This window comes from Falco peregrinus, chromosome 5 (genome assembly GCF_023634155.1).
Source record: "Falco peregrinus isolate bFalPer1 chromosome 5, bFalPer1.pri, whole genome shotgun sequence".
Taxonomy (NCBI): Eukaryota; Metazoa; Chordata; class Aves; order Falconiformes; family Falconidae; genus Falco; species Falco peregrinus.
The window spans coordinates 41377415-41402377 of NC_073725.1; the positions used below are offsets into that span (position 1 = coordinate 41377415).

The 24963-nt window shown below is 42.6% G+C and overlaps 1 protein-coding gene across 1 annotated transcript in view; it reads right to left on the reverse strand.

Annotated features, from left to right (window-relative positions):
• The window catches only part of NMT2 (N-myristoyltransferase 2), a 32374-nt gene extending 14104 nt beyond the window's left edge, over positions 1-18270 (reverse strand). Inside the window, exons 1-6 of the mRNA XM_055805423.1 lie at positions 17851-18270; positions 9781-9916; positions 4233-4377; positions 427-545; positions 239-330; positions 16-132 (exon numbers count right to left, since the gene is read on the reverse strand). Coding sequence (XP_055661398.1) covers positions 16-132; positions 239-330; positions 427-545; positions 4233-4377; positions 9781-9916; positions 17851-17960 — 719 coding nt within the window. The 5' untranslated portion in view covers positions 17961-18270. The remainder of the gene's footprint in view (positions 1-15; positions 133-238; positions 331-426; positions 546-4232; positions 4378-9780; positions 9917-17850) is intronic.
• Positions 18271-24963: the final 6693 nt, after the last annotated feature.

Consider the following 24963-nt stretch of genomic DNA (forward strand, 5'->3'; position numbering starts at 1 on the left):
AATGGTGCATTTTACCTGTCATAAATACGAATATTTGCAGGGATGGCACTTATGAATCCTACCAGTTTTTTGTTTGAAGACACTCTAACCCCACAGTGCCATTGGGGTAACCAGCCTGGAGGACGTAGTGCCCTAGAATTGACGACAGAAATAATTACAAATTACTGCCTAAGAAGATGTAATAAAAACACCCTTCTTTGCACTCCAGCCAGAGCAGAATATGGAACTTGCTACTCACCACAGAAGAAATTCAGGTGAATAATCAAACCTAAACATATTATCATCATCTTCTACGTAATTCTCATTTAACAGTGTGTACAACTCCTTCAGCTGAAAACACACACACAAAAATCCAAAGATTTACCAACACACATCAATCAGAATGTTTCAATGATTTTAGATACATACAAAAATTTGTGTACTTACAACTTCAGCATTGCTAAGATCCAATGTGTCCCACATAAACCCTTGTGGCAAAGAATATGGCTCTAGGCGGACATTGTCCTTATCTGGTTCAATCGCACCATGTGAAGTTATAACTTCATCTTTTAAGGGAGGAGGAGGAAGAAAAAAAATAAAGAAAAAAAAAAAAAAAGAACAGTTACATTGCTAGCTTTCCTGATAGTTCCCAAAACTGCACTGAACTCATGTAATGTATTTCCTCATAATTCTGTGATAGGAACATGAAACTTTTCAAAAATGTTGGAAAAATAGGTATTATTAGTTTACACTATTTCTCATTCTCACAAATTGTACAGAGACTAATGACTATCTCATCAGGATATCTATAGATATGCACAGAACTACTCTACCTCAACTGATACCCAGTATTTCATACACAGGACAGCAATTTATTTTATTTTCTTTATCAGCACATACACAGCATTTAGCTAGCCATGAGAACCATGATCTCATCATGAGAAATATATACTTACAGCTAACAAGCTATGGCTCAGATCCTGTTTACCACTGATTTGAACAGACCTGAACTCAACAGGATTACACAGGAGCAGTGGCATGGCAAAGCCAGGACATTTAAGGGATGCTGATGAAATGCGAAACTTGTTCCTAAAAAACCTACATGAAAGCATTCGTTCTTCTCCTCCCTTACTTTACAACTCCGGTCCCTCGCTATACAACTATGAACAGAAGCTGTCTCTCTTCTGTGGAGCAGCACCTGCCAAATCATAGAATCATTTATGTTGGGAAAGACCCTTAAGATTATCAAGTCCAACCATTAACCCAGCACTGCCAAGTCCACCACTAAACCATGTCCCTGCTCCCTGGGCAGCCTGTTCCAATGCTTGACAACCTTTCAGTGAAGAAATTTTTCCTAATACCCAATCTAAACCTCCACAGGTGCAACTTAAGGCCATTTCCTCTTGTCCTATCACTTGTTACCTGGAGAAGAGACCTTCTCTTCTCCACCTTGCTACAACCTTCTTTCAGGTAGTTGTAGAGAGCAGTAAGGTCCCCCCCCTGAGCATCCTCTTCTCCAGGCTAAACACCCCCAGTTCCCTCAGCTGCTCCTCATAAGCCTTGTACTCCAGACCCTTCACCAGCTTCGTTGCCCTTCTCTGGACACGCTCCGGCACCTCAACGTCCCTCTTGCAGTGAGGGACACAATTCTGAACACAAGATTCGAGCTGCAGCCTCACCAGTGCTGAATACAGGGGGACAGTCACTCCCCCAGCCCTGCTGGCCACACTCTTTCTGACACAAGCCCAGATGCTGTTGGCTTCCTGGCCACCTGGGCACACTGCTGGCTCATGTGCAGCCGGCACAGGTCAACCAGCACCCCCAGATCCTTTCCCACCAGGCACTTTCCAGCCATTTTCCCCAGCCCATAGTGCTGCGTGGGGTTGTTGTGTCCCCAGTGCAGGACCCGGCACTGAGCCTTGTTGAGCCTCACACAATGGACCTCAGTCCAGCCTGCCCAGACCCCCCTGCAGAGCCTTCCTGCCCTCAAGCAGATCAACACTCCTGCTCAACTTGGTGTCAGCTGCAAACCGACTGAGGGTGCACTTGATCCCATCATCCAGATTGTCAATAAAGATATTACACAGAACTGGCCCCAATCATGAGCCCTGGGGGACACCAGGTGAGACCAGCCACCAACTAGATTTAACTCTACTCATCACAATTCCTTGGACCTGGCCATCCATCCAGTTTTCTACCCAGAGAAAAGTATACCCATTCAAGCCCTGAGCAGCCAAGTTTCTCCAGAAGAATGCTGTGGGAAATGGTGTCAAGGCTTTACTAAAGCCTAGGTAGACAACATCCATGGCCTTTCCCTCATACACTAACCTGCCTCTTCATCCTGATCGGATGGTCTGTAATAGGCTCCCACCACATCTGCCTTGTTGGTCCTCCCCCCCGATTCTCACCCATAAACACTCAACCCTATCATCACCATCATCAAGCTCTAAACTGTCAAATGTTCCTTTGTAGTAAGAACTTTTCCCAAATGACATGCAATCCTGATCTTCCATCCTGCCATTACAATTTGGAAGATCATCATTACCAGCACTTCTATGCAAACTGTGGAAAGTATCAACAGCCTAAATGGTACTGCCACTACATGGCAGACGTGGCCTAACTAAAGAACCTAGTGCTAACAACCTTAATTAGAAGGCGGAAGGATCCTGAAGTTAATTTAATGCAAAGATGCCAGCTTTTTCTATGGAAAAAGCTATTCCTTGAATCAACATATCCCTCATGCCAAATAGTGAAGACTTCCCAATATGTTCATTCAGCAGATAAAGGAAAAACTTACAAAAAAAAATCAAGGAGCAATTCATAAACACTGTTGAACAAAACCTCTGATGGACAAATCCAACAAAGCATATTTCTACTGAACAACACTAACAAATTATTTTTAGAGCCAAAGTATTGGTCCTTTTAGGCTGGCAAGTGAGAGACTCATCTCTGTAGAAGTGCTGTAAGATATATTGACTAACCTGAATTAGCTCTGAAAAACCTTTGTCATGGCCAGAGTATTTATTTTTTATTTGCACATCAACTTATTTCAGCTGGGTTCTTCCAGTACTTGGGCAGGATTACTGTGACAATTACTACCATTAGTTTTACAGAAGTATCTGGATAGTTTGTATGGAGAAGAGCCAGGGCAGGTCAGTTCAGTCCAGTGGAAAATACTGCATTCAAGGACACTGCTCTGGACTTCTCTATGCAAAGAAGTCAGGGAGAAATGAGATCACTGTGGATTAAGCTATAGAAATGGATTAAAGTGAAATACTGCCCTGCGGAAAGACAGCAGAGTGCTCCTGTGCTTTAGACTCTACCTTATTTCTGCTTATTCTACACCAGCCTCCAATGCCACGGAGAGAAACACGCAGAACAGAACAATGACAGCTATTGCTCTGAAACTGCTTTACTTGTGTGGTCCCCAAGTTTTGTCAGCGCTGAAGAGTTACAGTTGCTCAACTTGAAGATAATGAAGGGGAAAGAACAAGATTCAGAAAGCAATTCAGAAAAAGCAAGAGTCAGCAACTGCCTTCTCCAACAAAGAGTAAGATTTACCAACTGTGTTATCAGGGATCAGATCAGTATAAAAAGTAATCTGCCAAATTCCTTACAAAATTAAAAGCAAGGAGAGGTCACCTCCCCATCTCACTTGGTACCAAGAATAGAGAACAGACTCTGAAAACTACCTTCAAAGCAGTGTACATTGTGGAGGAAGTGTATGAACACACAGCAGTAGAAGTGTTCACATGTGAGAGAAGCACCATTATCCACTTGAAGCTGCAAGAAAACAGTGTAGCCTACAGCAGGAGAGTCATTATCTCTGTGATAGCAAATCTATCTGCTGGGGGGGGAATAAATAAATAAATGACATCAAAGTTTACCCTCTGTCAGCACTTAAGAGTTCTTATTTTCCCTGAAGGGGAAAAGACTTCTACATTCTGTTGTTCAAGAGTTCAGACCTACAATATACAAAGGAACGCTACTTCAATAGCATCTCCCATTTTTATAGAGAACATCAGAATGAGATTTAACACCGTATTTTGTTGCATTCTATTTGCAGGCAGGGGGCCAAGCACTTTCCTAGAGAACATCAAGAATTCCACACACACTGCACAAAAGATTAAGGATCTCTACCACAGACAGTCCGACTTCATACCCATTTTAGAGAACACACCACACTTAGAGAAGACCACATTCTTTTAGAGGTCAGTAAGACAGATCTTATGTCCAGGTCCAGTTAAACTTACTAAGTTTAGGTACAGGTTGCGTATCCCAAAACTGGTATTTACGTTTGGTAGCCTCATCAATATTCTTTGCTGGGCCTTGGCATGCAGAGAGCAGCTCCATTGCTCTCTGGATGTCTTGAAGCTTCTGCATTGGAATGGCTGGATTCTGCACACAGAGACAAATCGAAGAGGAAGCTTATTGTGTACATTTACTTTAAACAGTTGTACAAACAAGTTCACTTATTTTACTGTTACATATTCTTTCATGTACTTGTCTCATCATGGCTAGTTTAGGTATAACCTTCGGAAGCAGGAGGGTGGGAAGCCAACTGCAAGCAACTTCACAAAATACTTCATAGTTTTGAGTTATGCTTGCATTTAACCATGAAACTTCAATATTCTTAACACAAACAATGCAGCGTTAAGGCAGGATACCAGTACCACAATAAAAAGCTTCTTATATTCACACACACACCCCCACACCCCACACCCCCCCGCCCCAGGTAAAATACAATGAAACAATCAGTTTAGATATCTAACAATCTAAAGATACCACTGGTACACACAGAGATAGCTGAAGTTGTACTTTACACATACAATATAAGATAATACTTAGATTTGCTATGGTTCAGTATGTCAGGTACACTGCATTGGTACAAATATCTGCTTTTTAACCTTAGTTATATTTTAGCTGCTTTCTGTTAGCTTGCAATTATTATGGTAGGTACCTCTCTGCATTGCATCATACCTAGGAGTTAACCATCTTGCCACTAATGCCAACTCTGCCAATGCTCACAACTAAAGGTAATCTTAACTGATAGAAGCAGATGCATAAAATAAATCCACTTAAAAGTTGAAAAATCTTTACTGAGTATTTATTTGAAAAGCATAAAACCTGAGGCTAAGCATTTCTAAACAGAGGTCTTAATGCCTCACTTTTGATCACTCTGAGTAAGTTTAACTGGAATGAAAATTTTATCTGCATGGGAAAGCACAGAGGAAAATGGTAACAGACTTCTGAATCTAAAGGCATTTCTCTCTCTTTTTTAATCTATGTATTTGTTTTGTTATCTCCCAAGTTGTTAAGTTCTATTCTGAGGCACACTAACAGCATGCCTGGGCTCAGGTTTTTCCAGACTGCAGTGCAACAAATACATTTGAAGGAATAGTCTCAAATGCATTGGAAAACTTCAAGCAATTCTGCACCGAGATTTCAAACCAGATTTTTTTTTCTGAATATCAATGGATCACTGTTTCCATATTCCACTCTCTTTCTAGGATTCATGCGTTGAAAAACCACACTAAACTACATGTAGTAATGATGTAAACCTTCATTTGGACAGGCAACTGCCTTATCCTCAGTCACAAAAGGAGTGAAACTCCCTGCCTGTAGCTCAAGCAGGACATAATTTTCTATTTATAATAAAACTTGTACTCTCCAAACATTATGCAATTTCTTTCATTAATTGAAGTATTGCAAAATTTTACTGTGAGCATGCTTTAAACGCCTGTCATCTCAGTAGCTGTGAATTTACATATTTACACACTTTAGAGCAACACTAAAAAAACCTACCTTATTTCTAGATCCAGATTACAGTGACATAAGTTACTGTTCTCATTAAGTTCGCAATCAAATCAAATAAAAATCAATTTGTCTATTACACGCTGGCCTGATACAAATAGTTCTAATGCCACTAGATAAATTCTGAAATCTTACCAGTACATTATGAAATCATATATAAACACAGACATACTGTAATTTATTTTGTATGTTTCTTTTAAGTCTCTAATGTTTTTTCTACATTAAGAAAAAGAAAATGGAAATTCTAAAGAAAAGATATTAGGGTCTAAAAAGACCTTACTATCATATGTAAAATAAAAAGTTCATGTTCAGGTACTAAAAACAACATGGCTAGGTATATCAGGAGGAATCTCCTTTCAAAACATTCAGAGGTCAGCCTACCTAAGAAGTTTACTTTTAAACCTTTTTGCTTTCCTTTAATAGAAAGCAAGAAAAACCTATGCAGAACTTCATGTGAATTTGAAAGAAGAGTGATTTTGTTTAGTTTCAGTTCAGGAGAAACATCTCCTCACAGCACAAGACAGCACTGTTGTGCAACAGGGCTGCGGTACACAATGCTTTTTTTGCCTCAGTTTTGGCGACAAGAGCTGACCTCAGGCCTCTGGTGTCCCTGAGCCGGGCAGCACAGTCTGTCAGGCTCCCATTAACCACAGCAGCAGAAGTTAGGGACCACTTAGCAAACTAATCATGCACAGGTCCCTAAGAACAGACTGGATACATCTGAAGGTGCTGAGGGAGCTGGCTGATGTTACTGCAACTAGCATCTATAAAGACTAAAACGTTACAGCAATTGGTGGAACTTTCTCATGACTGGAAAAAGGGAAATGTCACACCTACCTTCAAGAAGGCAAGGGGGAAGATTTTGAGAAGCCAGGGGTTAATACTGTTTAACGATCTGGACATGACAAAGTGCTTTCTTTGCAAGTTCATAGATGATACCTAGTTGGGAAGAATAGTTGATACACTGGACCCCAGAGCTGCTATTCAAAGCTACTTTGACAGGCTGGAAAGCTTGACAAAGGCAAATATGAAGTCCTGCACCTAGGACGTTAAAAGCCCTTGCAATGGCAGAGAACAGCATGGACTGGATACGAAGCAGCTTTGCAGAAAAGAACTTGGAGGTCCTGGTGAGCAAAAAGCTGAACATTAGCCAGCAGTTTGCTGGCCAGCAAAGGAGGACAGCTGTATACTGGGTTGTACCAGCAAGTCTTCCCCTTTATCTGGTACCCCTAAGATCACATCTCACAGTTTTGGGTTCCCCATTACAAGGAAAACATTGACATAGTGGAGAGGGTTCAATGGAGGGTCACCAAGATGACTGGGGGACTGAAGAACATGACATTCGAAGAGAAGATGAGACACCTTGGTTTGTTTGGCCTTAAGAAGAGAAAGTTAAGGGACTAGGAGAAATCTTGCTGGGAAATGGGAGGATGTAAAGAACACCAAGCCAAGTCTTTGCAGAGAAGCACAATGATAGGACAAGAAACAACAGACACAAGTTGCAAAACAGCAAAATCCATTTAGATACAAGGAATTAGTGGGGTTTTAACCACAAGTAACAGATTGCTCACAGAAGTTGTGGAGTCCCCATCCTTGAAGACTAAACAACCTGATCTAGGCCGGAGCAAGCTGATCTAATTGGATCTGCTCGAAGCAAGAGGTTGGTCAAAAGATTTCCAGAGGTCCCTTCCAATCTAAATTATTCTGTGACTATGTTGCGTAGGCCACTGGTGACTAGAAAAACAGACTAGCAATATTGCAGATCTGGCAAACTTACTTTGTGCCAGTGTGGACAGTCTATTCAACTGGGGAAATCAGTCTTCTGAAATGGGCAATGAAGTGTCCCAAAGGTCGTCATAAGCATACAATGCTAATAAGCACTTCTTGCTGTGGTTACACTCACGTCAATGTTCAAGAAGTCCAGTACCACAAGTAAGAGAGCGAGAAGCCAAGGACACTCACTGTTCCGTTCTTCTCATCTCCAGACTGGTACACCTGTTTACAAACTCATCTGTCCTCAAAATCTGTTTTCAAAATAATTTCCAATGAGTTCATAAGCCCCACTGAGCATTTCCTGATGATCCTGCATATATTCTCTTAGAGGTAAGGTGTATAATGTCACGCCTCTGAAATACTTTGTAAATCTCTTTTCAACCAAGAGCAAGCAAATGCTAGAAGCCTTTTTTCTATAATAGATTTCACATATCACCAAATACAAAATGTAAGTATCACTTGAGTAGCAGAGAAAAATACACTTCTCCACACTGATCCAAATCAGCAGTTTAAGATGCTTTTGAGAAATCTAAACCAGGAAAGTTGTCCAAGACAGAGAAACTTCTCTACTTATGAGTGTGTCTGCCTGGAACACAGCAAAGAAGGCGAAAAAACAGCAAACACTGATGCATTTGCAAGTAAAGTGGAAGCTATATAAGAATAGTAAAATAGTTTAGCTGCCTAGATCTTGAGAGAATGACTTAAATAAGAACTTTTATGCCAGTAAGAGAAAAAATTTTGTAACATTGCTAACGAAGTGGCTAAACTTGTAGGAGTAAAATAGTCATCAAGGGTGCCACCCTAAGTACACAACTTGGAACAAGGATAGGCTTCTACATTTGCAAAATGCATCGCACCAGAGAAATGGGGTGCAAGACCGCAACATGCCAAGGACTAAATATTGCACATGAAAACATAGGAAGTGAAGCAGCTTCCTTTTAATGCAATTAGAGGCAACATACGGAATAATAACTTTGGTCAGCAGGGAACCAAGGAACTCCCAAGATACTGCAGCAATGGACTATGTCTTTAGGTTAACATTAAAATTTACCTTACTCCAATTGTAAATGAGTGAGGTTACTTGGTTATGGTTTGCAAACAATCATATTAGCAATTCATGCCACTTGCTTTTAGAAACGCAGTATTGAAACATGTGGTGAGATCACAAAGTACTGAAGATCTCTCTACGTATTTTAAAGTGTCCCTTCTGCCAAATGTGCCCATTCAAAGCAATGGGGGTGACAAGAGAAGATCTAAAGGGACAACACAAAATCTATCAGTATGTTAATGAGCCAAAACACAACTTTTTCCCTAAAATCAGTTGGTAGCCCCGATGACAAATCTTGACAAATCTTAGAGGATTAATAGTACTATTGGTATAATGGTGTAACATTCTCCACGTTGATAAAATAAAGCAAATATAACTACTTCAACATGCTCAACAGTCCATAAACTTTATCATGTTACAAACTTTCTCAGGCTCAGATTTCTCTTGAGATAAAAGCTGTAATTTAAAAAGCCACCATGTCACATTATTCACCATTCATTCACAACACTGTAGTCAAAATGCACACAGACAATGCCATTTTATCACAAAGTCCACAGAGACCATACATCCCCTCACATAATGTTGTCTTCTTTACAGCAGAGGTCTTTCAGATGGCAAAAAGTTTCTTCAGTCATGTTAGCGATTACTGCATTTTATGTAAGATGACATGCTGCTTGTTTGCCCAAATGAGACTCTGGTTGGCATAGCAGATACACCTTCCCTCCCTACTGCTGATGCTCACCATGAGATAGCATTGTGCCGTACAAGTCACTGAAACTGTGCTAAGCCAAGTCAGATGGTGGCTAAGTGCAACTCATCAAATACAACATCTATCTAAAAACATTACCACTGCAGATTGAGATTCCCTCTGACAAAGATGTCACTAGTCTGAGTCCTAACTGCTGAAAAAGAAAGGCAGAACACCTCCTCCTCTGCTTTTCTCACAGTACACCACACTGTGGTCATGACGACGACTCTCCAGCTAACTTCACATAGTCTGCAAACACCAGGTCTTATTCTGTCTCTATTCAGGACAGTAACCATCTGCTTAATTCTGACATGTTAAGGCAGAACTACCAACTTGCTTTTACAAAGAGCAAAATAACCACACAAATTAAAATTAAATTAGAAAGCAAGGACAAATTAAAACATAACCAGGCTCTCACTTTTGAAGGCTGTTGAATTTTAATCTCCTGGGAATCAGATGCAGAATCTGATTTGGTGCCTCCAGAATTTGGTTTCTCCTTTTTTCTCTTCTGCTTCTTTTTCTTCTTCTTCGCTCCCAAATCCCCTCCAGGACTTCTGCCAGAGATTCAGAGAATGTGCAATGAGAAAAATCAATACCACTGAGCTCAAAATTCAAAAAAAGTTAAATATAGAAAAAACAGCATTTAATATGAAAAATCTAACAGCAGTTTGAATGTGAAGGAAAAGCGAAGGAAAGGGGGAACTGAGAGCACTGATGAAAAAGTTCCTGCAAGTGCTTTCTAATTGGTTTTATAGTCAGGCTTTCTATACACCCAGGCGTTCTGACACACTAGTGTCAAATTGTGACATCTATAAGAGCCAGTGCTCTTCTCCAGGCTATTAGCCAGCACAAACATGAAACTACCAAATTCAACAGAGTTTAGAGGAACTCAGGAAAGTAACCTCCCTGGAAATTCAGTAATTTTCAGTGGCCTAGGTTTTTTTTCTGCTTCATGCTCAACCATCAGGCACACCTGAATTTCAGATGAATGCAAACAACAACATTCTGTTTTCAAGGAATTTTGTTTCTAACTTAGAAGTGATGAAAGTCTTGCTGAAAATGCAGTAAGAAACAAAAGTAACCAAATATTTGTGCTTTAAAACAGTAAATACAATGGGGTCAACAAAAAAAAAAAAAAAAACAAACCCAAAACATAGCAATAGCAAAGTATACACTGCACTTGCAGATTCTGACATGTTTTGACTATTGATAATACAACTCCTTTCTTCTTTAAGAAGATTTTAATTTGACAAATAATCAAGATATAGAATCAAGATTAGATTAGAATCTGGGAAGCGTGGGAGGTGTTGGCAACTCCCAGACGGAAGGCAAATAAGGAGGCAATGAGTCAGTTAACACTGAATCCTCTTCAAGAGGTTAATATCCCAGCAAAACCATACCTATATAATGGAGCTCAAGACAGACAGTGGTGTTTGGGGGGCCTGAGTGTTTTTCACTGGAAAAGAAAAAAGTCAATACAACAAACAATTGTTTATTTTAATTCTGGAAGGGGAAAAAAAAAAATCAAGAGGTGATACTGGTAAACCAAAAGAATGAGAACTCACAAGAACATAACTAAATTACTAAGTAACTGAGAACAACACATTTGCAAGGGCCATGTTATTCACTATAACATGCTCACTTTCAAGATTATGATGCTCAGTCTTAGCACCTATACCTTCTCAGAGCTGAAATGAGCAACAAAACACCCAAATGTCCAATTGGAAGCCAAAAGCCTGCAAGTAATCAAACACGCAACTAAACAGACCCATTTCCGTGAGATCATGACTGTTCTCTAGAACAGCCTGTGGTGAAACATCAAGCCTGAGAAGTCCTTAACATTCACAGTTACATTGGGTTAAGTTATTCTCAGAGAAAGAGGGGAAAGAGTTATAAATGCAGCTCCCTCTGGGATTGGACCAAGGAGTTATTCAACAGACAAGAGTGTAACAGATCAGATACAAATTCTCTTCTCTTTCCAGTGAGTGTAGTATTTACCAGAAGTCTGCAGAAAGAAAAGATGGAGTTGTGTAAGTGAGGCAGGAAGAAAATTTTCTGTTGCAGAATGAAGATACTGCCAGATCACCCAGACAATCCTGTTAACAATGTCTATACTCTCAGTTTAAAATAATAAAATTTAAATGTTTGAAGGCCTGTATATCAAACTGACATTTTGTCCAGAGTTTAAACACAGAACAGACCCAGAGGCCTGGCAAGAGGTTATAAATGTGACAGAGTAAAAAACCAAACATGTACAAGACCTAGGACTTTACCATCTGTGGCAAAAGTGAGATAAAAATACTGGGGAAAGTGATTTCATCTTCGCCAAGATTAAATTAATGAGGTACTCTTCTACTTTCTTGAACTGTCCACAAACTTTCACCTTTTCCTCTTAACATCTCACATACAGAAAATAAATGATACCACATGATGCCACTGTGTCCTTGAGCTGACTCCCAAGAGCCCTTTTTTTGCGTTGAACAAAAGTCTACGATGAGTTTCAGCAAGAAGTTTTTGAACAGATGCCTGCAGCAGGCACCGAGCTCCAAGTTGCATGGGTGCAGCTCACTTGTCTTCTCGCCTTTCAGCAGGAGCCAGCCCCACTCACACCAGAGGGGAATGCTGCTCGCTGGGATTACCTGAGGGTCAATGTTTTATTTGGTTTGGTGAAATAATGAATGACTGTACTAAAAAAAAATTTGGCAGCTATGGAGAAAAAGCAGCTCTGCCAAGCTTTACTAATGTTACCCCCAGTTAAATGGTACTCTTACCAGGATAATATTAGCTTGTTCTTTGACCAGCTCAAGGTCTTTTTCATATAGAAATGCCTACTTTTTTTGCTGTGAAAGAGGCAGGACTAAATTGTTGTAAAATATACATGACATTCACAACTACTCTTTTTTTTTAAATCTTCCAAAATCCCAGTCTTTGGCTTATGACCTTCAGGTTTAGAGCTTTCACACTACTTCTGACAAAATAAATACTGGTGTCTTTGACAGGTTATTCAGAGACCGTTTGGGGCAATTATTTATGCATAGTCTCCTGTTTGGGTCTGTCTTTTTTTACTGTTACTGTTCACAAAATCTACAAAGAAGATATAAAGAGAGAACCATTTATCCTTCAACTACTTAGGCACGCCTGCAACCCAGAGATTTGGCAGCAGGCAGCAAGCAGAAACTTCTACTGAGTAAACAGGTTTGTCCAACACAAGTTACAGCCAGAGATACCAAGCAAATCAGGGCAAAAGCAAAAGCAAATAATCTCAGGAATTTTTGTCTTTCTCACACTCTGCCTTGAAACGAACTGAAAGGCTTTAAAACTGGGAGTGAGAATGGCGGGGAAGGGAGGAACCTTGTTGCTCAACCTATAGTAATTACACTGGACATGACAGCACAAAGGATATGCAAAGGTAACAAGATTAAAAGCAGACTCCTATTAAAAGCTTTTCTCTGAATTAAACAGTCTTGTGTGCTGACTAAGATCTGAGTTCTCCTTTGCCTGCTCAGATACACCTATATGATGACACCATGAAACGGATCTCACTCTTAGAAGTTTGGGGCAGAGGGGAGTCGCCAACTTCTGTGAAAGCTGATCTTTAACTGTGAAATCTCTTTTTCTGAACTACCCTGCTACTGTTGAAGCGACACAACTGAGAGCACAGGTCCCACACTGAAAGCAGAAAAAGGATATGCAACTCAGGTTGATGCCATATCTAGCTGTCACGTCAGGAAACATAACCTTTTCACACATCACATCAGCCCATCACACAGCCCACAGCTGGTTATACTAAGAAAAATACTCAGCATTTTGAGTTTGTCAGTCAGGGAAGATTTTGACTGTGTCAGTCTAGTAGAGACACACTTACACCAGGAGCACTTTACTGACAGAAGGGCAAGCCTACACACTGAGGCTGAGGTGTACTTAAGCACGGATGTGGTCTCAGATATTTTTAACTGCACCCACGATAACAGTTTTGTCAGTCTGATGAATAAGAAAGAACAGCACAAAAGCAGGGTGCAATTCAGCTGAGGCAAAAGAAGAGCCAAAAGAGCTCATTCTGCCCCAAAAAGACCAAACTTTGCCACAGAAACAGGCTGTGGCTACAACTCTGGGACAGTCACTTAGGCCCACAGTTTTATGATTTTTGTCTGTAAGTTACAAATGCAAGCCCATGATCCCACCCACATACCTTTCCACTTATGTACACACATCTGGTGTTTTGCATAAATGTGAAAAAAGATTTTTCTTCTCCCTGTATTGTGGTTTTGTTTGTTGTTTTGGGGGAAGAGGGTTAACTGAAAAATGGCGATACTTACTGTGTTTGGGGAGGAGTGTGGCAAAGGCAGAGAAACTTAACTTTGTGGAGCTCTAAGCAAAACCATGAAAAGCTGAGATGGAAGAATCAGGAGGAACGTGACAGTTACCCTACTCGGGTGGTCAAACTGTTTTGGCTCCCTTGGTTTTGATTTGAGATTATCTTTCCCACTGAATATTCATCAGTGTTATTTCAACTGCCTTTTTGGACACTAAATTCTACTTTAGCAGAAAGAGCTTTTTGTAATATCAACATCTGTTTTAAATTACATGGAAATGTAATTTTAAGTTAGCAATTTCTCAAATTTAAAACCAAACATGTACTTGAGATGCTTATTTTTAAGCTGCAAAGGACGAGGCCTGTTGGGGGGGGTGGGTTCCGCCTTCACGGTATTTTTTCTCTCTCTGTAAGTGAGGTTGCAAAACTACATTTCTGAAGACATTATATAGATCTTTTTGATCACAGAAATGAGATCTTCTGCATATGGGCAGGACTCCAAAAATTTTCAAAGTAGTATTGTTTATACTAGGGCTGTTGGTTCATAAAGAAAACGGAGCCTTAGATGTAAAGGGCTTTCCCATTGCTGTATTAGACTACCACCACTTCAAGAGAACAAGCTCCTGACCATAAGGGCTTATATTCTTCAAATTCCACTTACTAACAAATAACCGTTACTGACAGCCTCTCTGGAAGTTTTCACTTGCATACACTTCGATACTTGAAAATGCAAGTTTTTTGAGCATGAAAACCTGGTAGCAATGCCTTAAAACCTAACCCAAGAAATATTCCTCAAAGCTCTGCATGATTTCTCTGCCTCCCCCTTCAAGTCTGTAAGGCTGTACACCAAGATGTAAATCTCACATGCTAACACTGAGCGCTGCCTCCAGTACCTCAAACATATTTATTTTTAAAAAATTGAGAATCTGAAAGTAGTGCTCATTATAAAGTTGCCGTTTAACAACAATCGAAAGTGTATACTACTAAAACATTCAAAGTAAATACTTTGTGAGGGTTGGGGAGGGAGTTGTTTAAAGGTCATACTTTTTCCTCATCTGTTTACTAAATGTTCTGTGCCCAAAGCCTTTCTGCCATGGAGCACAAGGAGCTATTTAGTATAAACTGAGAGACCTTACAAAGCTAGGCTCAGTAGGGTGGATTCAGGTGCAATAAATACATTTTTTCCACATACATACTAACAAAGCTATTTTGTAAGCACTTTATTATGAAACAGAACAAGTACAGCATAATGCACCTAGCAGGAGCAAACTGCAGACGCAGAATAGAACAGCAATGAGTCACACAACATACATAATCCTGCATCTAAAAAACAGGAGCAAAACAGAGGACGAAAACATTTGCACAGTTGAGAGCTATAAAATGGTATTTTCTGCTGCAGTCATTCAGTGCTCAAGCACATAAAAAAAGCAAATTAAAAAAATAATTCAAATTCATACATATATATAAAACCCACGGTTTTTCTGTGGTCAGTATTAGAAGGACCTATTTTCAAATGGCAAGAAACAGCTGAAAGTAACTTCACTTACAAAGCAATCCTACTAGAGACCGACATGCAACACACTCTACCTTCTTCTAAAAAGGCGAGAGTTAAAACAGCATGAGATTAAATACTGACCAGCAGCAATGGAGACCATTCAGAATTTAGCAAACCAGTTGACACAGTCATAGTCTCAAGTAGTAAGACGGCTCATAAATTGCGCAGGTATAAAAAACCTAATCTAAAAGCTGAAAACAAACTTTAAGGCTACCACAAAAATTAATATACTATGATATGGACAAAACAGGGAATAATTAGGCTCCTAATACCATGGGTTAATCTCCCAGATCAAGAGTAGATCTTTGAATTTGCTGTAATGTAAGATTTTTCTTTTCATTTGATGGAATTTGTTTGAATACTTCAGCCTGCAGACAAATAGTAGCAAAAAGATTACAGGAAAATATAATTATTCAGAAGTCAGTATTAGACTTCATGCATCAGAAACATTATAGAAAAATGATACAAATACATAGAGACTTTTTCTACTGGAATGATCTACCACTAATTTAACTGAACATATTACTTGGAAGCATTCACTTTCTTTTATACAAAGACAAATAAAGCAGCTTCTGTGAAATACTCATTAAAAGACATTTGGGATATTCAACAAAAACAAGTTTTGGGGAGAACAGCAGTTGTCTCCCAGAGCTCAGCGAGCCTTGGAGTAGACTAGCAGCAACCTGCAATAGAAAGCACCGAAGTGCAATTCTTTGTTCCCCAGCTGCTCCTTGCACACTGCTTCTGCACTCACTGTCACAGCAGCCACTCCGAGTGTGTAGCTGCAAGCCTCGCTACACTGCAGAGGGCAGCGACAGCTCAGTCACACACAGAAAGAGAAAACTGGAGTAGGAATAAAGTACGAATGAATTCTAGACAGGCTGGCTCCTATGAAAAGCAATAATCTCTCTCTGCTCTTAGCAGTGTTACTTTAACATATTTGGAAATCATCAACTGTGGCTTATTTAGGCAAAACAAACATAACCAAGCACCCAAGATAATTAAACACTGTTGTGTCCCGTTTTAATATCCCAGATTTGTATTACTAGAATTATTTTTAACCCAACTATTTCAACGTGCATGCACTGAATTCACTGACAGAGCAGCAAGCATCAAAGTTTTTCCCTTTCCTGCCTTTCAGACAAGTCAGTCCTCCCAAGCCTCTTTGATTTCTCTTGCCACGTTTAAGATGCAGAGCTGCTTGTTGCCAAGCAAATCCGAGGGGCAGGAGACGACAAACGACAAACATCCTCAAACATCAATCACCTACAGAAATGCTCTCAACCAGATGAATCAGAAATTCATGAGGAAGGTATTTGTGTAGCAGCGTATAAATTAACCCATTTCAGGTTACTCCAGCCACTCCTAGCTGTGACAACAAAGCGTCTTCTCCACAATTGCATTTCCTAACCTCTCAAAAAAGTAAACTTAAGTCCATTTTTTAAAACACGTTCCTCCCACTTCGCTGCCCCAAAAGCCCCCAGCTCCAGCCCCTTGGCACCTCGTGCCCGGCCAGAGGCCCGCTGCCTCATGCTGGCCGGTGCGACGGGCTGCCCTGCTGCCGGCTGTCCCTCCTGCCAGCTCCCCCTCTCCTCCTGGCAGCTCCCCCTCTCCTCCTGGCAGCTCCCCCTCTCCTCCTGCCAGCTCCCCCTCTCCTCCTGCCAGCTCCCGCAGCGACCAGAGGCAGCGCCTGATCCCCAGCGTGGGAAGACCCCAGACGCAAGATTTGCCGAGAGGGAGCGACAACCAGAACAACAGCGTTTGCTCCGGCCGCTGCCTTGGTCAAACACGCGCTCTACTCTCCACCAGCGTGTGGATTTGGAGGTAACATTTCCTTGCGGACAATGGGTGACGCCGAGGAGGAGTGCCTGGGGAGCAGACGGACTCGGCCGCTGCCCGGACGGGTCCCAGGAGGGGAGCGGGAGGGAGATGAGGGGGCGCGCGAGGGTGCCGGCCGCCGGGGCCGCCCCGAGGACCCGCCGAACCGAGCCAGGCAGCGCAGGGGCACGTCCCCAGAGCAGAGACCCGCTCCGGGGCGCTTCCCAACGGCCGAGAAAACCCTAGGGAAGTCCCCAGACCCTGAAAACGCGCGAACAACAAAACAGCGTTTACCCTCCCTTTTAAGGCGCGCTTTGCAAGGCCGGCGTCCAGCGGGGAACGTCTGCCCCGCCGCCCCCCTCACCTCAGGCCGGGGCCCGGCCGCCCGCCTCTCGCGGGCGAAGGCCACCCCCGGCGGGGCAAGGGGCGCCGAGCCGGGCGGCACGGCGGGGCCGCAGGGTCCACACACGTCCACACGCTGCCAGCCGCGACGGGAGGCGGCCCGGGAGAAGGGCGCGGGCTGCCGCCGGCGGGGCCCCCTCAGCCGCGGGCGGCACACGCGCAGGCGCCGCGGAGGAGCGCCGAGCCGGGCCGCGCCGCGCAGCGCCATGCAGGCCGCCCGCCCGCTGGCAGGGGAGCGCCTCGCACGCCCCCCACGCCGCTGCCCGGCGCGGCGAGGGAAACCCGGCCCGGCCCGGCCGGCGGCCGCGGCGGCACTTCCAGCCCCACCGCTGCCGCGGCGGCAGACACGGGGGCTGCCTCCTCGAGCTGTGCCCGCCCGCCCCGCCGCAGCGCGCCCCTACCCCTTGGCGTGCTCGGTTTCCTCCTCATTGTCGCCGTCTATACCGCAGGTGTCCTGGTCATCCAGCTCCAGGCTCTGCTGGCTAGCCGCAGACTCGCTGTCCTCCGCCATCACGGGGGAAGGAGGGAGGGGAGGGGGCGGGGGAGCCTATGAAAGGAGCCGGGGCGCACGGGCAGATGCAGTCGGAGGAGCTCCCTCTAGCTGCTGTCCTTTCCCGCGCCGGCGGAGGAGGCGGAGGCCGCCGGGGCTGCCCGGCCGCTCCCCGCCGCCCTTGTGGGGGACTGAGGCGGGGCTGCGGTGCTGGGACTCGGCGCCCTGCCCTGCCCTGCCCCTCGGACCCGGGCGGTGCCGCCCCGGGGCCCAGCCACCGACAGACCCCCTCGGAGCCGGCATCTGACCCGCGCCCCCTGCCTTCCACGGGCCTCCGGTCCCTCGCACCGGGTCGGCACGGCCCCCGCCGCCGCCGGGGGAGGGCCGAGGCGCAGGCGCAGGCCCGGCACCGGCCGCCCCCGCGCCGTGGGGTCGGGGCAGCGGGCAAGCGGGGCCCGCTCGGCGGGGCCGGGGCCGCCGGGCCGCGGCAGCCTCGGAGCGCCTTTTGGTGATGCCCTGTGATTCCTCCCCGCACCGTAAATACTTCGACGCCAAAGTTGCTGACGGTAGACGCTGCTGCGGCCGCCTGACCATCCGCCTGCACAGCCGTGGCTACCGGCTCTCGCAGCGCCTGCTGTTTTCTCGAAGCCTTTTGTATTCCTGCGAGCTGCATGCTAGAAAAACTGGAGCTGGATGGTAATGGTTTGAACCCAGGAAAACAAATAAAGACACACTTGTAGTAATTATTTGAACTGTTGTGATTTCCAGGGTCCTGTCAAGATTTCTGGATGAGGTTCAGAGTTTGGGAGTGCTTGGTTTGGCGGTGCTGCCAAACATCACATTAAAGCATGAGAATAGCGTGCATCAGTTGTAACTTCTCATCTCCACTGTGCTCTTGGAAGTCATTTAATGTGGGGAAGATCCTGCTTCTTCCCATTTTGATTTAAGGTGCTGATTTGGATTACTTTTTCCTATTTTTGGTTTAAGGTGGTGTAATGTTTTGCTCTATCAGATGTTGCAGGTGACATGTCAAGTAAAAGATCTCACTGGCCAAGCAAAAGACATCTAGATGTCCCTCCAGTTGTGCCCTTGCAGTCAAACTCTGAACCTATGTGTACTGAGCATCATCCCTGAGCCACTGTGTCCCACTGCACTTGGTCCTTTACAGCACGCGAGTTGGTACGGGAACTTGTAATTCAAATGCTGAAGTTTTTCGAAGAATCAAAGGCAGACAATGTGATGATAATAAAAGATCCAAGGCCCGGAACACCCTGTTAGATGTACTTAATTATAACAATCCTCCCAACTTCTCTTGGTCTAACCAAGTAGTTAGTTGTATCATGCAGAAAGTGCTGCCCTTGTGGTTTCAAATAATCACTGAATATTTGTTTCCTGCCACAGGCAAACTTGTAGAAGCTCCTTCTGCCTTTTTTTTGTGAAAGGACAGAGGGAAAGATAGTTCTGAATAGGTAATGGAGTATGGGTTTATTAGCTGTATGATCGATCTCTCATGGTACGCTCTGATGTCTCGTGATTATTTCAAATGTTCAGTGACTGCAGTCTGTGCTGGAGTTCCATTATCTGACGTATTTTCTGTCTTGACAGTTTTGAAATACTAGCTGCAGTCACTCAAAAATTCAAGGGTACTAAACTGATAAGGCTAGAAAATATTCAGCACATTCCAGATAAAATGAACTGTGATATAGCACATGTATCTTTAAAACCAGCAGTTGCTCCTGAATATGGCTAAATTGTTAAGGTGGTGTTAATCTTCCACAAATGAGTAAAGGGAGAGAGAAAAAAAATCTAGACAGGTGGCCTACCCTCAACTATCACAAAACTGATGGAGTCTGTAACTAACACTTGACCAGGTATGACCTCCCAATGTCAAACTGTTGCTGTAGTTCAGAGGGGAAGTGCATGTACCATGTTACCACAGTTTGAAATTACCCTTAAGAGTAAATCTTCATTCAATTGTAATGTATAGGAGAGAAAGGAAATCTGAAGACAAAGGCACAATACTCAGTAGTTTTCAACAACAAAAACCCAATTGTAAACAGCTGCCTCATAGCCTGGAGAGAAGTTAATCCAGTGATTACTAATGATCTTTTTCCCCTCATAATAATGTGTAGGAGAAAGTGAAGAACAGTATGTCAATGACTAAACGTTGAATCACCTTGTTGGAGAAACTGGGGGTTTAACCATCTTCGATCCTTTACCACAGTTTTCCTCACTTCATTGAGATGAATGGGCTATAGGAAGCCTGGATCCTGACTGTTCTTGAAGTTCACCGTGACAATAAAAGAGGCAATATGAATCTGTCTCAGCAAGCTACCCCTTGCTGTCCGCTGCTAGAAGGTCTCCCTGGAAGGGGGATCAGGAGCAGTATAGCTGCAGAATGGCTGCTCTTCTAGACTTCATTTTATGCATGAAGAATATCCTTATGGATATCCCAGTTTATCTCCTGACAGGCACAACTGAGATTATTCTCCACGTTCAGCTGTTACGGGACCAAATTACAACACAGAATTGTGCTTTGGTTCATGAATACACAACTTTTGCTTATACCGCAAGTAGAGAAGGTGACCAAAAGCAAGAGGTATGCATCTGTCCTGCACTGAGAATTTCTGCTGCAACTTTGCATTTCTGAAATTAACCAGATTCCCAGTGTTTAAATTCACTGCAGACACTGCTCAGCAACTGCACTACTTGATAAATATTAGCTATTACATGTCTAGATGTCTTCCCAAAATAGAGCAGCAAGCTGAAAAAATGTACCCCTGAATTGCAGGACCCTACATGCTCAACCACAGTGAGTTACTGGAGTGTGTGCCGTTAGGACAGTGAACCGTGTGGATGGCACCTGATTTGCCCAAACAGGCTGTCTGTGGGCATCTATACTTCCAAGACCTGTGTTGTCACAGGTGAGTACGCCTGGGAACTCGACAGACTGCTGCATATGAGTGATGCAGACATAACCCACACACTCGTGCCAGTCTAAGCAGACCATCAAAAGCTATCAGAAATGATTCATGTTAAACTTACAAAATAAAAACCTTGGGTTTGTGAAGGTGTGAATTTACTGTTTTTAATTGATTAAAAAGACCTCTTCCTAGATGACACACAAGATAAAAGCCTGCTATTTTATGGAGATTAAAAAGAAGAAAGCACAGTCATTTTACCCAAAAGCTAAAACATTTATAACAAAGGAAAACAGACTTCCTAATCAGCAGATACAATTCACTTAATACTACACAGCATATCATGAAATCAATTAAAATAATCCCAGCATTTGATGAATTATTTATTGGTTGGTTATTTTCATAGGTCTCCTTAGAGCTTTGCTAGTGATTCTAGGTTTGCTGCTAGATGTAACCAAAGTACCCAGTTGCTTATGGCAACAAAATGGAAGAAAGAGAGAAGGGTCAATAAAACAGCACAGATGTAGCTCTGCCTGCCTGCTCCCACCACTGTCAGCCACCAAGGAACAGATCAGCCTATGGTGGACCCTCTACGCCACTGTAAATCCCACCTTCTTGGATCTTTCCCCATCCTACTTCTTTTTCCAGGTTCTGTCTCTCCTCTACTTTCCATAACAGATGGAGTCATGGGTCTGTCTTGGCTACAAATTAGCCTGTGCCTACAATTCTGAGACGCTTTGAGCCACCTTGAACGTAAGTATATCAGTCTAGGCCCAGATTCATAAAAGGATTTTGGTGTTGCCATGTTTAACTTTTTCCTAGTTGACTTCCACAGCAAAATCCAGGGCTCAAAATGAAACCCTACAAACACTCAAATACTTTGAGCATTTCAATGGCCAACATGAGTTCAAAAGAACTCTAGGCTACTGAGGAAGCAGCCATCTAAGCTTGGTGCTCAGAAACAGAGGATCGGGAAGCTCTAACTCCCAAGGCTGTATGGGGCTTTCTCAGATCTCACCTGTTGGGTGAACCATCAAGTGAGGCTGTATAGTGTGTGGTCAGGGTCATACCCTTCCTGTCTTTGCTTTTCTGCAACTGAATAAAGGCAGCCAGCCACAGGCAGTTTCCCTCAGGCAGCCAGGCATAATCCAGACTTGTTTACCTGCCTAGTGATATGTATTAGTTACATCCCAGTGAACTAGTGGTATGTCATACGGCATTCAGACTATCGGCATCATCTGTGTTCTGAGTATTAAACACTGCAGAAGAAGAGTACCTGAAATTTTAATGCAGTCATAGAACTGACCACATAGAACACGCCACATTGAAATATTCATAGCATTTACAATTTAAAATGGATTTTATATTGCAAGTAATAATAATAATAAAAACTTGGTGTGAACTTTTTTGTAATCTTGGAAGCAAAACTGATTCAGTTTGAAAATTAGTTAACAGTTTGGCGTTTTCTCTATTTTCCTAAAAAATATTAAAAAAAAAATACAGAGCAAACAACTATGTTTAGACTTTGCTTCATACAAGTGCCGACTAGTACTACCTCACAAGGATTTTTTTTGTATTGGCTGCTCTTTATGCTGAGAACTTAAATACTGCTTTCTTCAGTCCTGGGTGAGATGCGAGGGTAAGAGAATACAGATCCAAAACACACTGAACAAATGCACCCAAACACATCTATATAGTTGTCACAGCTAACAATGGAATAGGTAGAAATGGTTAGGGAATGAAATGAGCTTGTGATCCGTTATGTTGTACACTTGTATCCATGTGAGATCATGTCTCTGATCTTTATGGTCTGTCTCACCCACTTTACATCTTTTTAACCTCCTGCTGCATACCACACTTGCTGAGCTGCAGCCTAGCCTGTCTCCCACAGCCCACTTGCTGCTGGCTTGTGTTGGCTGCAGCATTCAAACTGGGGGACAAGCACTCTCAAAACAGCCCACTCTTTCTGCTGCACTCTGACATTCAATTTTTTTTTTGTTGAATTATGTTTTAAAATGCAGCTCATATCATACATCTTCTATTTTTCATCTTACCTTTTGTGGTGAAGCATCTGCTTCTCCATGTTGGTGCCTGCATCAGCAAGGGCTGTGGTCTATACAGCGTTAAAAAAGGGTGAAACATTTATATGCATAGTGAAAACATATCATAGCATTAAAAAATGTGTATGATAAATACAAACCCTTGTGCCTAAGGGTGTAAGTGATAAGGATAGGAAGACTGTTATCCTGTGGGGGTTATTATCACTAGTAGAGATCTCTTCTCCAGTTTTCTGAAGCATCTGTTTTTGATGATAGCTGGAAGCAGGATACAAGACTTAGATGAAGCACAGGTTCAGACTGGTTCCAGCATTACAATTCCTCTGTTCCTAGGGTCTCTAGTCCCAAAAGGTAAAATATAAGACAGTCATGCTTTATATTGAAAAATATTTAATAATCAGAACTGGGTCTTAAATAATGATTATTACAAATACATACACATTTTGCATTTCTAGGTTTTGTTGTGAGGGGTTTTTTTTCTCTTTCAGACCCTTCTCAAAATACATAGGTGAATAAGAATTAGTGGTGACAGATATATTGACAAAGATGGTGTTGACACTGGTGCTGCAGGAGCTCTGACCAATACTCAGCAATTACTTCTGTATGTCCAATCTCCAAATCAATCCAATTTACTTCTGTCAGATCCTAAATCAGTTATCCCATCAGCCTTTTACAGTTCCCCCATATCAATATGCTCTTTGCAGGGAGGCTGCAGGTACGGCCAAGATGGTTTCCTTCCCTGATTCTGGACGGAGTGATAGATAGATAGATTCTTCACCTCTTGACCATTTCAGAGTTTTTCCAAAATGAAAGTTGTCAGTTTTCTTTTTGTCTGTTTCTGATAGTTCTTTATCCCCAAACATAGAGGAACTCTTTCCTGTGACAGATGTACTTTTTTTCCTGCTAGAGTGAAAAGGCTACAGCCTGACTGCAACTCTCAGAGCATTTGTAACAGAGTAGAACTGTTAGAGTGCTCCTACATGTCCCGTTTGCCCTAGGGTATTTAAAACTGTTAAGACACTGTGAAATGGAGACTACAGTCTGGAAATGTTGAGGATATTGAGTAGGATAGTTCTCAAAGTTCAGGTCCAGAGAAGGAAACCTAAAAGTGGCTACCCCCAAACAAATGATATGTCTATCAAATACTGTACTATTATTCATTACCTATTTCCATTAGCATAAATCACTTCTATTTGGAAAGGTGCTCTTCCAGTCTTGGGAGATTGCAGTCTAAAGAGAAGCAGACCATGGATGAGAATAGTATTTTATGATGAACAGAATGCTCCTTGTAGTGACAACCTGCTTAGGGACTGTATTTTGTTACTTCTGGGGAAGATGTGGTATTTCCCACGTTTCTATGATAGCCAACAGAAAATAATTTCCAATGTTCTGTAGGTTGCTCCAACTGGAAGTATCCCATTAACTTACAAATCAGATAAATGGATAATGCCAATAAAGGTTCTGCATACCTTCTGGGTCAGAAGCAGATTAACAGCATTGTTCAGGATGCACACCTGCCGCATGGGGAACTGCACTGAATAAGAAGTGTCTCTTCTTGGACACAGTGTCTTCTTTATGAAGAAAATGGGAAATCAGACTCTACTATAACTCTTCCATTTCTATACAAAATTTTTGAATTTTACAGTAAGATTTTATCTGTCAGTAGTTGACAACTGTCTGCAAAAGAAAAGCCTCTGTCAAATGTTGCAACAATTGAAGAGTAAATTACTTAAAATATAGACAGTAGACAAGCTTTAATTACAAAATCTAGACATTAGGTCTAGGCTAGTGGGCAAGAGTGAATAAATCTCATGGATGTCATAGATGCCCCTATGTAATGGGGCATAAGCACAGCAGAAACTCAGCATCAGGCATGGCTTTGACCCTGCAATGTCAGACCACAAGGACTATTAAGTTAATTAATACAAGCCTTTATGAGCTCTTATGCCGGTTCTTCCAGTCAGCCTAGCTGAGCAACCTTTACTTTGGTATTACTCAATGCTGAAATGCTGAAACGGGCTTTTAAGCCAGCTTTTATATTAAATG